Below are 12,652 nucleotides of genomic sequence, written 5' to 3'. Positions count from 1 at the left end.
AGGAAAGGGGGGAAAACAAGATGAGGATGGGGGTGGGGGGGAAGGGAAATGGGGACCAAGACATGAGAAAGGGTATCAATGTATGTGAAGTAATGCACCTTCCATCTGGCGAATGTAATGTAACCCTTCTATTAATTACAATAAAAATATATGGAAGAAAAAATATATAAATAGCAGTTTTGCCTGAAAAAGAACATGACAGGAGTGGAGATAATTAAAAAAAAGGGTTAATGAGTGCCCACTATCAAAGTGTATTATACGCATTGATATGCATTATATGCATTTATATGTATTAAAGTGTCATAATGAAATGCATTATATTGCACAATTAATAAACACTAATATAAAAGAAAAAAAAGAGTCCCAGGTCCTTTTGTGCCCCAGCTGGCTTTGAACCTTGATCCTCAGATCTCAGTCTACTGAGTAGCTAGGATTACAGGCGTGAGCCACTGTGCCAGGCTGATTGTCACATTTTCTTTATCTGCTCATTGGTTGTTGGACAGGAAGCTGATTCTATAACTTGGTAGGAAGAGCATTTGAGTGTGGGGGTGTCGCTGCTGTGCAGATCTGAATTCCTTTGGATATAATGGATACAGTTGCCTATTTTAAGACACCGTGTATGCAAATAAAGCTGCTGACACTTCGGGGTTCAGGAAAGGGGAACAGGCAATATAGGGAGCAGATCTTCCATGGCTGCACTGCTGTGTCACTTACCCCTCACAGCACCCCCGTGAGGCTGTTTGCCTTACTGCCATTTCCCAGATGAGGAATATGGTGGCTGAAGACTTTCTTAGGGCAAGGGGACAGTAACTAGTACCAGTTTGATTTTAGTCCAATTTCCTTGCCTTCAAGACTCAAGAAATTGTATTTGGTGAAAATATTTAAAAATAGGCAACAAGTACTTGCTTTGACAACACATATTAAAATTGGAATGATGCAGAGATTTGTATGGCCCCTGCTCAAGGATGACACACAAAGTAAAAGAAAGAAAGCAGTCATTGTAAAATATGTTTAATTACCCAGCATTTTACATATATAGCTTTATTTGAATCTCCTAAAATCATCTATAAGAACAAGTGTTATTACTTCCATTTTCAAGTGAGAAAATGGAACTATCTGGCATTAAGGTATTTTCCCAAAGTTAGGGAGCCAGGTGGGTTCAAGTTTTGGCCCACAAATTGCTGTTCATTTTAGGTTGCCACTGAGTCCCTGTGACTGAACTAAGTCCTCTCAGAATGTCAGTATTTCTTTGTGCTGTGTGTGTGTGTGTGTGTGTGTGTGTGTGTGTGTGTGTGTGTGTGTGCGCCAGCACTAGGACTTGAACTCAAAGCCTACCTGTTATCCCTTAGCTTTTTCACTTAAGACTAGATTTCTACCACTTAAGCCACAGCGCCAGCTTTTTGATGCATAATTGGAGAAAGAAAGTAGTCTCATGAACTTTCCTGTCTGGCCTAGCTTTGAACATTGATCTTCAGATGAGTAGCTAGATCAAATCCTGGATCAAATGCCAGTATTTCTTTTTTTTTTTTTTAACCAGTCCTGGGCTTGAGCTCAGGGCCTGAGCACTGTCCCTGGACTTTCTCAAGGCTAGAGCTCTACCACTTGTGCCTCAGCACCACTTCTGGCTTATTTTCTATGTATGTGGTATGGAGGAATCGAACCCAAGTCTTTGTGCATGGTAGGCAAGCACTCTACCACTAGGCCAGGCTCCCGGTCCAAATGCCAGTATTTCTTCGTGAGTTTTCTTACAGCTCTGAAGGCTAGTCTGATGTCAGGCTAACTGGCTTCAAACTAAGTTCTTCAGATCTCAACCTCCTCAGTTGCTAGGGTTACAGGCATGAGCTCCTGGCAAGAGTTAAGCTTTTATTTAGATCTCAGGATAGGAACAACCTTAAGTATACCTTTTCAAGCTGTGTAGTCAATCTGTGGCTGAGGCTGTTTTGTACAGCCTCAGAGGAAGCAAAGCCGCTCCCATGAGTTCTTTTCTGGTAACTGGAAACTCCTGAAGACTACTGTCTTCCTTGTTGGGTTCCAGAAATTCATTTAGGTAATTTGGGGGAAAATTTTGCTGTTCTGTTGTGATGATTTCACTACCCACTCCAGCAAAAATCAACATTCCTTCAAATTTTTCTTGCAAAAACCTGACATAGAAAATAAAAAATAAGCCAGGCACAGTGGCTCACACCTGTAATCCTAGCTACTCAAGAGGCTGAGATCTGAGGATTGAGGTTCAAAGGCAGCCCGGGCACTAAAGTCAGTGAGACTCTTATCTGCAATTAACCACTAGAAAACCAGAAGTGGTGCTGTGGCTCAAGGGTTGGGGTGGTAGCCTTGAGCTGAAGAGCACAGGGACAATGCCAAGGCCCAGAATTCAAGTCCCACAACTGACAGAAAAAAAAAGAGGGGGATGGCTCAGTAGGTTAGTAATAGCAAAAAAAGAATCAGGCACCCTTATGGCAAATTCTGAATTTAATGGCTTGAGTTTACCTCATCTGTACTCATGCCCACTTAATAAACTAGCATGAATGTTAGAGGTAATGAAGTACAAGGATACAGGGCCAAAGGATGGTTAAGTGCTACATCCCTCAGACTGTCAGGAAGAAATTTCTTGCTTGGCTTGTAGAAATGGTGGTAAAGGTCCTTTCTCCCCACAGACGCCACACACCACACACTATGGAGAAAGGATCTTATTTCCTTTCAGGGGCCTAAGGCAATTACAGGATCTTTCATACTTTGCACACAGGGGACACTAAATTGTGTAGATTTTATTCTCTGTCAGTGATTGAGTTCTTTTATATGGGGGAGGAGAGAGTATGGAGAAAGAGTATGGAGAGAGGTTTAGGTTTGCCTAGAACTCTTGACCTCCTGCCTCAGCCTCTTGATTTTAATAGTGCTCAGCTCTTCAAAGAGTGAATCCTGGGACTTCAGCTTTTCTGATGAGGCCTATGGTTCATTTCCTGGGATAAGGAAAGAAAAGGTGTGTTCTTTTGAACTGGCTGGGAGTCAAGTCTAGTCTGCTTAGTTATTAATGATAGCTTTCGGCAATTGACTGGCCTCTTTTTTTCTCTGAAAAAAAATGCGAGATGTCACCCATTTCAGGCTTTAATATAAACGAAGGGGCAAGGGTGAGGAAATATGACAACAGATAGGAGGGTAGTGGAACAAATTTGGGGACTGTGGCAAATGAAAGGCTGGATTTCCTGTGTAATGAGAGGACTTCTGCTTAGCTGAAAAACTTAAATGAATTGAAGAATCCATTGGTGTAGTCTGCTAGTTGGAGGCCTTTGGCCTGGGGTTTTCAGCTGATTATAAAAATTCTGGGGCCTGTGGAAGGATGAATTAGGTGTTTGTAAGGGATAGTGAGAGTCTGGCCCCTTCTTGTCTGGCTTTTTCACTTCAGCCTCCATGAGATCAGCATCTTCCTCTGCGACTCATCCCACAGGCTTGACTCAAGCCTGCAACAGACTCAATTCACTGTATTTTAAAACTTCTGAAACCATAAGCCAAAATAATTTTTTTCTTTATTAAGTTAATTGTCCCGGGTGTCTCCTTACAGTAATGAAAAGCTGGCTAACACAGATGGTTTAGACTTATCAAGGTGGAATGTTATGCTAAGATCACTCCATCGGTACAAAGTCAAGACCTTTTTTGTTTTTGTTTTTTGCCAGTCCTGGACTTGAGCTCAGGGCCTGAGCACTGTCCTTGGACTTTCTCAAGGCTAGATAGAGCTCTACCACTTGAGCCTCAGCACCACTTCCGGCTTTTTTCTACATGTGGTACCGAGCAATCGAACCTGGGTCTTCATGCATGCTAGGCAAGCACTTTAACCACTAGGCCAAACTTCTGGCCCCCAAAGTCAAGACCTTTATACCCCAGGTTCTAGTGCTCTTATATCCCTTAGTCTGTCCCTATGCAGGTTGAGAATCCCCATCCACAGTGCTTGGGATCAGAAGGATTCCAGATTTCAGGGTTTCTTTTTTTTTTTTTATTTGCATATACATAATAAGAAATCTTGGAGATGAGCCCCAAGTCTAAACACAGAATATATTAATGTTTGTATGTACCTTATACACATAGCCTGAAGGTAATTTTTTTTGTATGTATATCCAACTCTCAGAGCTTGAACTTAGGGCCTGACATTGGCCCTTAGCTATTTTGCTCAAGGGTACTGCTCTACCACATCTCAACTTTTGCCTTTTTGAAAGTGCATTAGAGATAAAGAGTCTTGTGGACTTTGTTTTCCAGGCTGGCTTCATACCCTGAGTCTCAGATTTCATTCCCTGAGTAGCTAGGATTATTGGCGTGTACCCCAGTCCCTAGCATATTTTTATACCACATTTGTATTGTACCTGGCTATTGACCTTATTAAGAGAAAAGGAAGATACCACATGTCAAGAGTGGGATTTTCAGAGTAGGCACACTTTACCTGTACCATACGAATTGTATTTGTGGTGCGGGGGATTAACTCAGGCTCCCCGCTGCCGGGCAGGAATTCTGCCACTGAGCTACAACCCCAGCCCCGCTCCTGTAGGCATTTTAGTCTGTTTCACTTGCCTAGCAGGCTCTCACCCAGCTTTACATTCTCAGTTTCTTTTCACTGTGGACCATCTTTAATATTCTGATTGTTTCATTAGGCATTTTGTTGAGTCTTGTTTGTTAGCACGTTAGTAGTGTGAGACAGGAATCATGTCTATTTTGTTTAATATTTAATCTTTGGTTTCTGGCCACCACCGAGATGCTGGCTTATAGTTGATAGAGAGTAAATCTATTGTGTGTGCGCACGTGTACATGCACACACACATAGTTATTGACAACTGGGGTGGTTGTTGACTAGACTTCTTTGGATTCAGAAATAGATTGATGGAGGCGCTTGGGGAAGAGAAGAGTCTTCTTGTAATTTGATACATGAACTTTTCTTGCTACTTCCATCTTACTTGTGGCTCTACTTTTCCAGAGTCTCCTAGTCCCTACTGACCATGCTGGCATTCTTTCCAGGTACCCAAAGCCGGGACCCTACCTTTGACTACAGAGGTTCTCAAAAGTATAGCAGCTCCTCCCACCCAAGAGAAGAAGCCACAGGTGGCCTACAAGACCGAGATCATCGGAGGGGTGGTGGTCCACACCCCCATCAGCCAGGTGCTGGGCCCAGTGGGGCTGCCTGGGGTGGGCATGGTGAGGGCATGGAAGTGACTGGTTTGCCAGTGGTAGTTCAGTAGGTGGATAGGGAGCTAGTGCAGCAGAAACCATCAGGAAAATTCACTGTGTATGTGGGATGTGTGGAGGGGAGATGGCAGAGCAGAAATTGAGGTCACTGCATCTTTAGGCTGTGTAGTCCCTGTATTTTGTTCTGCTTAGGAGTCAGGGGATGAGCATCGGTAAAACCTGTGGAGTGCTGGGCACAGATATCTCACACTTCTACTCTTAGCTACTGAGGAGGCTAACTTGGAGATCCAAGTTCTAAATCAGTGCAGGAAAGTTTTCCAGTTCCCTAGCAAAAAGCCAAAGGTAGAGCTCAAGTGGTAGAGCATCAACCTTGAGTAAAAAGAAAACAGGGTGCTGACAGTTTGGCCTAGTGGTAGAGTGCTTGCCTAGCATGCACAAAGACCAGGTTTGATGCCATGTACATAGAAAAAGCCAAAAGTGGTGCCGCAGCTCAAGTGGTAGAGCTCTAGCCTTGAGAAAGTCCAAGGACAATGCTCAGGCCCTGAGTTCAAGCCCCAGGACTGGCAAAAAAAATAAAATAAAATAAAAGAGGCCATGAGTTCAAGCCTCAGGACCAATATAAAAATGAAGCAGAATAGAACAATAAAGAAATCAGTGGGACTGGGCACTGGTGGCTCACGTCTGTAATCCTAACTATTCAGGAGGCCAAGATCTGAGGATCCCAGTTCAAAGCCAGCCTAGCGTGAAAGTTAGACTCTTATCTCCAATTAACCACCAGAAAACAGGAAGTGGCGCTGTGGCTCAAGTGGTAGAGTGCTAGCCTTGAGCTGAAGAGCTCAGGAACAGTGCCCAGGCCTCGAGTTCAAGCCCTACAACCGACAAAAAAAATCGATGGGAAATGGACTGAGTTAGAAAGCATGGCTAGAAACAAACCATCCCCTATACCACTGTACCATCTTCTGATCTGTATTTTCTTTCCTGGATCCACCCAACACTCCAGCTTTCATGCTACGAAAATACTGGGTGGAGTGCCTGACCAGGACAAAGCCAATGTTTAATTCTTCCTTGATTGACACAATATCAAAGAGACCAGAGGCCATGCAGCCATGGCTGCTCAGGGGTGGGAGAGGCACTAACTCTCATGTTGTTCTCTTGTAGAATGGTGGAGATGGGCAGGAGGGATGTGAGCCAGGGTCCCATGCCATCCTTCGGAGGTCTCAGAGTTATATCCCCACGTCAGGCTGCCGAGCTTCCACCGGGCCTCCCCTCATTAAGAGTGGCTACTGTGTGAAACAAGGGAATGTGGTAAGTGTCCTATGGGCTGGAGCCAGTGGCATGGATGTTGCAGAAGGGAGTGGAGGAGATTGGGTGTCCACCTCTGCAAGGTATCAATCCTGATACGATGCCTCTGATGACCGTAGGAGATCAGCATCTATGGGGCCAGGTCCCAGGGATCAGTCTCAGTACAGCTTCTGTGATACCGGGCCTCTGCCTAATGGCTTGCTCTTCATTTGTCATTTCAGCGAAAGAGCTGGAAGCGTCGCTTTTTTGCTCTGGATGACTTTACCATCTGCTACTTCAAGTGTGAACAGGTGGGTAGAGGCATAGAGGCTCTTCTGGGAGGTCAGAGAAGCAAGGAGAGGCCTGGATGAATGAGACTGCGTATGTGGGTCTTCCCCATCCCTCGCTCTCCCCTCCCTCCCTCGTACATGGAATTCTTTACAAGGCAGTAATGAGACCTCAGTCCTGATCTCTGTGCAGTGATTGGCTCTATGGTCAGAACCATAGAAACATCTTAAAGTTGTTTTTTTTCTTATTTTCTTTTTTGTCAGTCATGGGGCTTGAACTCTGGGCCTGGGCACTGTTCCTGAGCTCTTCAGCTCAAGGATAGCACTCTACCACCTGAGTCACAGTGCCACTTCCGGTTTTCTGGTAGTTAATTGGACATATGAGTCTCAAGGACTCTGAACTGTGATCCTCAGATTTCAGTCTCCTGAGTAGAGTTACAGGCATGAGCCACTGGCCCCTGGCAGTCCTGGGCCTTGAACTCAGGGCCTGAGCACTGTCCTTGGGCTTTTTCAAGGCTAGAACTCTACCACCTGAGCCACAGCACCACTTCTGGCCTTTTTCTATGTATGTGGTACAATCACAAGAATCAATCTTGGGTCTTCCTGCATGCTAGGCAAGCACTCTACCACTAGGCCAAACTCCTAACCCATTTTTTTTTCTTAATGATTATTTTGAGACCAGGTTGTTTGGCAATCAGGGTTCAGCCAAGCATTTGTGAGAGGGGATGGTCAGCTACTCAGGTCACTGGGTGATAGGACATACTCATCTTTCTGTTTTGCTTTTTCTTACCAGGACCGAGAACCTCTGCGCACTATCTTTCTCAAGGATGTTCTTAAGACCCACGAGTGTCTGGTCAAGTCTGGGTAATTGTCTCTGCTTCTTTGGCTCCTGTTTCCTACTCTTCTGAGCAAGTGATGGGAGCCTGGTGTCTGGTCTGTCAGCATCCATGCTGACCAGGGCTAAGAACACATTGAAACCCCTTCTGGCTCTCTAGGCCATGAGCCTCATAAATCATTTCTTGAGGGAAAAAGAAAAAAAAATGTGGTAACGTAGACTGAAACTCGGGTGTTTCGTAATGCTCTCATCATTGGACAGGGAGAATAGGTAGTCTTGAAGTGGAAATGGCTACCTTCCAAGTGCCATGGTGTCTACCATGAGCTTGGGACTTGGCAGGCGAAAATACAGATGCTCTGAGAACTGAACTTTAGACCCCAAGATCTGCTGGGCATGAAGACGTCCTCTTTCAACTGTCAATCTGAAGGATTTTTCACCCTTTCCTTTTCCTTTTGTTTTCTTTCCTTTTTTGTGGGGGGAGAGAAGGGACAGAATCTCACTGTGTTGCTCATGCAGGGTTCAAACTTACGCAGTCCTCCTGCTTCAGCCTTCTACGTGTTGGGATTATAGACATGCCCCACCTCACCCAGTTTGTAATCTTTAGAGACTGTGTGCCTGTGTCTCTTCATCTTGAACACATATGCAAAGCTCATGTGTATCACCAGAGAAGCTGCTACCAATAGGCGTCCGTCTCTCATAAAGGTACAAGACAGTCTTACCTGATAACAATGCATTGTGCAGACCAAGGAGGCTGGAGCTGACATCCCACAAAGACTTGCATATGACAACTGACAATATGAGAATTGCATATGACAATTGCAAAGTACAGAAGGCTGGGGAAGGTCCCAGGGACAACACAAATTCATGAAAGTAGCTTTGCCTAAATATGGCCTCAGAGGGACTGGATAGATGGAAAATCAGGCACAACTAGGCCCTTGATTGTTATGACTTTGTAGGACCAGTGTGGAGAAGAGGCCACTTGAGCATATTGGGAAAGACTGGGCAGCCAAGGTAGGATTCAATTCCATGAGAGCCTCAAACTTTCCAAATGCCTATTCTGCTCAGAGTCAGAACTTTTAAGTTAAAGGGTTTAGTGAGATGAGGCCAGCAAGGAAGGAAATCCTAGGTTTATCAGCCTCTAGGCCTGAAAGACTTTAGCCAGTTTAGAACCCAGTCAGGGGAGTCAGGACTCCTGGCTAATGAACATTTGAATTGAAATGATGTCCGAAGTGAATTGAAAAGTAACATCATCGAGTGTGGATACTGGTATGAGAAGGAGGGGGATTTCCTGCCCATTTTGTTCCACCTCTTCCGCAGTAGATTATGTGATGACATTGCCTATACACGAATAGTAAGTAGGAAGTTAGGCTGAAAAGAACCATCTCTGTTCAGAAGTTGAGAAAGTACTAACAATAGGTGATGAAATAGAAATCCTTTCTACTCAGGATGCTGACATGTGAGATCCACAGTTCAAAGCTAAACCAGGCAGGAAAGCTCATGAGATTCATACCTCCAATTAATCAGCACAAACCCAGAAGTGGAGGTGTGACTCAAGTGGAAGAGTGCCAATCTTGAGTGAAAACGCTAAAGGACAATGCACGGGTCAAGATTTCAAGCCTCAGTACCAGCACATGCACACAAACATAGTGAGGTGGAATTTAAGTGACCCACATTATTTTAAATACCTTCCGTGCCTTCTTGGGAACAGTTCAAAGGATGCATTTTCATTTTCATGTTTTCACTTGGGGTGGCAAAGGCTAACAGAGTTTATAAAACATATCCCAAATGCCTTCTCTTAGTAGAGTTGGAATTTGGCCCAGGTGTGCTTCCCTTCCTGTTTTTTTTTTCATTGAACCATGATCCTCAGATCGTAACCTCCTGAGTAGCTAAGATTACAGGCATGAACTACCAGTACTTGGGGCCAATTAAAATCTTACTCCTTGGGCCGGGAGATTGGCCTAGTGGTTAAAGTGCTTGCCTAGCATGCACGAAGACCCGGGTTCGATTCCTCGGTACCACATACATAGAAAAAAAGCCGGAAGTGGTGCTGAGGCTCAAGTGGTAGTGCTCTGGCCTTGAGAAAGTCCAAGGACAGTGCTCAGGCCCTGAGCTCAAACCCAGGACTGGCCAAAAAAAAAAAAAATCTTACTCCTTATATAGTCCCACAGTGATTAGATACAGGTGGCAGGCATTTAACACTGTTAACAGTTGGGGCTGATTTGAATTTGTCTCTCAACCTCAGCTACTCACCCTCTGCCTTGCAGAAGTCAGAACTTCTTTTCCAAAACTCCCACCATATTTGAAGCTGTTTTTATTGAAGCTGATACTATGACTGTGCTTTCCCATTGAGCTACATCCCCAGTCCCTGAAGAAAAACCTAAACCAGTCTCCTCTCACCTTCCTTTCCTCATAAGCTCCTTGTCTCCCCGGTCAGTACAGTAAGGCCAGGAGCCGGAGTGCAGCAAAGCGGGTGGGACTGCTGCTTGGGTGAAGGAAGGTTTTAGAAATGGAGATGCAAATGATAGTGAATTTAGTAAAGGCAAACTCTGGAGTCAGAAGTGGGCATTAATCCCTGGCACTGTGACCATACATGTCATTTCAAGTGTTGGGGGTCTCAGTTTCCTTAACTGTAAAAGAGAATGTCTGAGGAAGAGAGACCAGGAGGGAAAGAGGGAGAGGGAGAGGGAGACAGGGAGAGGGAGGCAGGGAGAAGGGAAAGAAAGAGGGAGAGAAGAAGATGAAGGAAGCAGAAAAGAGGAGAGGAGGAAGGAGGGAAGATGAAAGGGGGAGGAGGGAAGAAGAGAGGGAGGGAGGGTAAAGGAGAAAGAGAAGAGGAAGAAAGGAAGCAAGGAGAGAAAGGAGGGAAGGAAGGAGAGAGGCAGGAGATTTGTTAGAATGGAGGTATAGCGCAGTGTATGTGGTGGGATTCATCAGGGTGGCATACACTTCCTGAGCCATCCAGGATGGGCATCGGGAGGACCCCCCTAGAGAGTTTTTGAGGGAGAGGCTGAAGGGTGAATGACCCAGACGCCCCCACCCTCTTTTATATGGTAGAGGGGCTGGGGCTGGGACTTAAGACCAATCAAGTGTAAGGGTGCTCCATCAGCATGCAGGGTAATTAATATTTTCTTTTCTTGCCTAGTGATCTCCTAATGAGGGACAACCTGTTTGAAATCATAACCAGCTCCAGGACATTCTACGTACAGGTAAAATGAACACCTTGAGAGAACTCAGGTTTCCATTTCAGAATGGACACCTAGTAACCCCTTTACCTATCCCCTTGCTCTCTCTTTTCTTTCACTTGACATTTCTCGGCAGTAAATTTAGCCTCTGAGAGTCTTAGTCCTGTTTTATTCTAAACAGGATGTTTGCCCAAAACTTCCCAACCATAAAATAATACGAGACAGGTCAGCGATGGGACTGGAGAGGCCCCATGTGCAGCAGCAGCTGCCGCCAGCTAGGAGGCCTCAGCTAAGCAGAGAAAAGGAGAAGTGGTGGCTGATTTCACTTCTGCTCCAGGGGATATTTATAAGTCTTGCCTGTTTTGGGACATTTCTGGGTGCAGAAGCGCAGACTCACCGAGGGCCCTGTGCAGGAGCAGGTGCTCAGCCAGCTGCACAGAAAGCCATTGTTTGGACTTTGGGCCATTCAACTCTCAGGAGTTCCCCGTCCTCCACACCCCCAAACCCACCCTAGGAGTTCTCTCAATCCCTTCTAGCCAAGCAGATTTTCCCAGCAGGGCCTAGAGGTTCAGGGCCAGGTCCCAGTCCAGACTTCCCAGCTAGCCAAAGAGTGTTGAAGTCCCTAGAGTCATGATGATGTGGGATTTCTAGCATTCAAGTAGATAAGCAGGATGCTGACTTAAAAGCTGGCTGTGCAATTGGAGCCTTTGAGGTTTCAGAGCAACTCTTATTCTCTCTGCTCCCCACTAAATGCCTTCCTTCAGAAAGACCCATGGTACATCTTACATTCTTCCACCTGAGTCCAGCAGACACGCTGGCATTCAGTCATCTGTAGGCCACATTTCTTCAGACAAGTACATACTCTCCAGAAGAGATGGCAGCGGGAAGACCTGGGAGCTGGACAGTGGTATTAAAGCTAGGTACTCCGCATAGCCATTCCATTTTAAGTTCAAACTGTAGAAGAATCTCTAGTTCTTGTATTTGTACATGTCCCTGGAGTGCTGGACATTTTATCTTGGGTTTGGACACCATGTTAAGCAGAACTGATCCTGAACCTAAGAGAATGTTCTGGATAAGTGTACAGGAAGTTAGACCATGAAATAGTAGGTTAGGGAGAAATGTCTGGATGAAGTAGAGGGAGTGTGCAGGGGTTGTGGTACTGTAACAATGGGTGAATGACCTAGCACTTCATTGCGTACAGTAAATATTCTTTTCTTTCTTTTCTTTTTGGTGCTGGCCCTGGGGCTTGAATTCAGGGGCCTAGGTGTACTGTCCCTGAGATTGTTTTGTTTGTTTGTTTTTTGCCAGTCCTGGGGCTTGGACTCAGGGCCTGGGTACTATCCTTCGACACTTTGCTCAAGGCTAGCGTTCTGCCACTTGAGCCACACCACCACTTCCAGCCTTTTGTGAGTATGTGATTCTGAGGAATTGAACCCAGGGCTTCGTGTATGCTAGGTGAGCACTCTACTGGCCTTGTTTGTTTTTTTCTGTACAAGAATAATGCTCTAACACTTGAATCACAGCTCAAATTCTGTTTTTTTGTTTGTTAATTGGAGGGAGATAGGAGTCTTACAGACTTTCCTGGCTGGGATGGCTTTGAACCTTAATCCTAGGATCTTAGCCTCCTAAGTAGCTAGGACTAGAGATGTGAGCCACTGGTACCTGGAAAATAGAAACAAAATTTTCAATCAGGTGATCTCAGCACGGGATGTGGGATGTGGCAAATAAATCCAAAGGTACTACAAGAACGAAACAAGCTCAGCCCGACACCAGTGGCTCATAACTCTAATCTTAGCTACTGAGGGGGCTGAGATCTGAGGATTGCCATTTGAAACCCAGGCAGGAAAGCCTGTGAAACTCTTCCCACCATTAAACTACTCAGAAAAAGCTGGATGTGGTACCAT

General features: G+C 45.2%; 1 protein-coding gene and 1 non-coding gene across 2 annotated transcripts in view; both read left to right on the top strand.

The window, feature by feature from the left end:
- Positions 1 to 12,652, top strand: part of Plekha2 (pleckstrin homology domain containing A2) — a 69,867-nt gene that overhangs the window by 47,394 nt on the left and 9,821 nt on the right. The window contains exons 6-10 of the mRNA XM_090353891.1: positions 4,996 to 5,136; positions 6,322 to 6,468; positions 6,687 to 6,755; positions 7,525 to 7,595; positions 10,709 to 10,772. Of these exons, the coding sequence (XP_090210017.1) occupies positions 4,996 to 5,136; positions 6,322 to 6,468; positions 6,687 to 6,755; positions 7,525 to 7,595; positions 10,709 to 10,772 (492 nt within the window). The remainder of the gene's footprint in view (positions 1 to 4,995; positions 5,137 to 6,321; positions 6,469 to 6,686; positions 6,756 to 7,524; positions 7,596 to 10,708; positions 10,773 to 12,652) is intronic.
- Positions 899 to 1,001, top strand: LOC150049094 (U6 spliceosomal RNA). Its single transcript, XR_016539064.1, has one exon. It is a non-coding gene; the product is annotated as a U6 spliceosomal RNA (small nuclear RNA).

The sequence above is a fragment of the Megascapheus bottae genome, chromosome 20, assembly GCF_031878675.1.
Source record: "Megascapheus bottae isolate mThoBot1 chromosome 20, mThoBot2.hap1, whole genome shotgun sequence".
Classification (NCBI taxonomy): Eukaryota; Metazoa; Chordata; class Mammalia; order Rodentia; family Geomyidae; genus Megascapheus; species Megascapheus bottae.
Note: the sequence above shows the minus strand (reverse complement) of the source record. Positions and strands in the feature narration are given on the sequence as shown.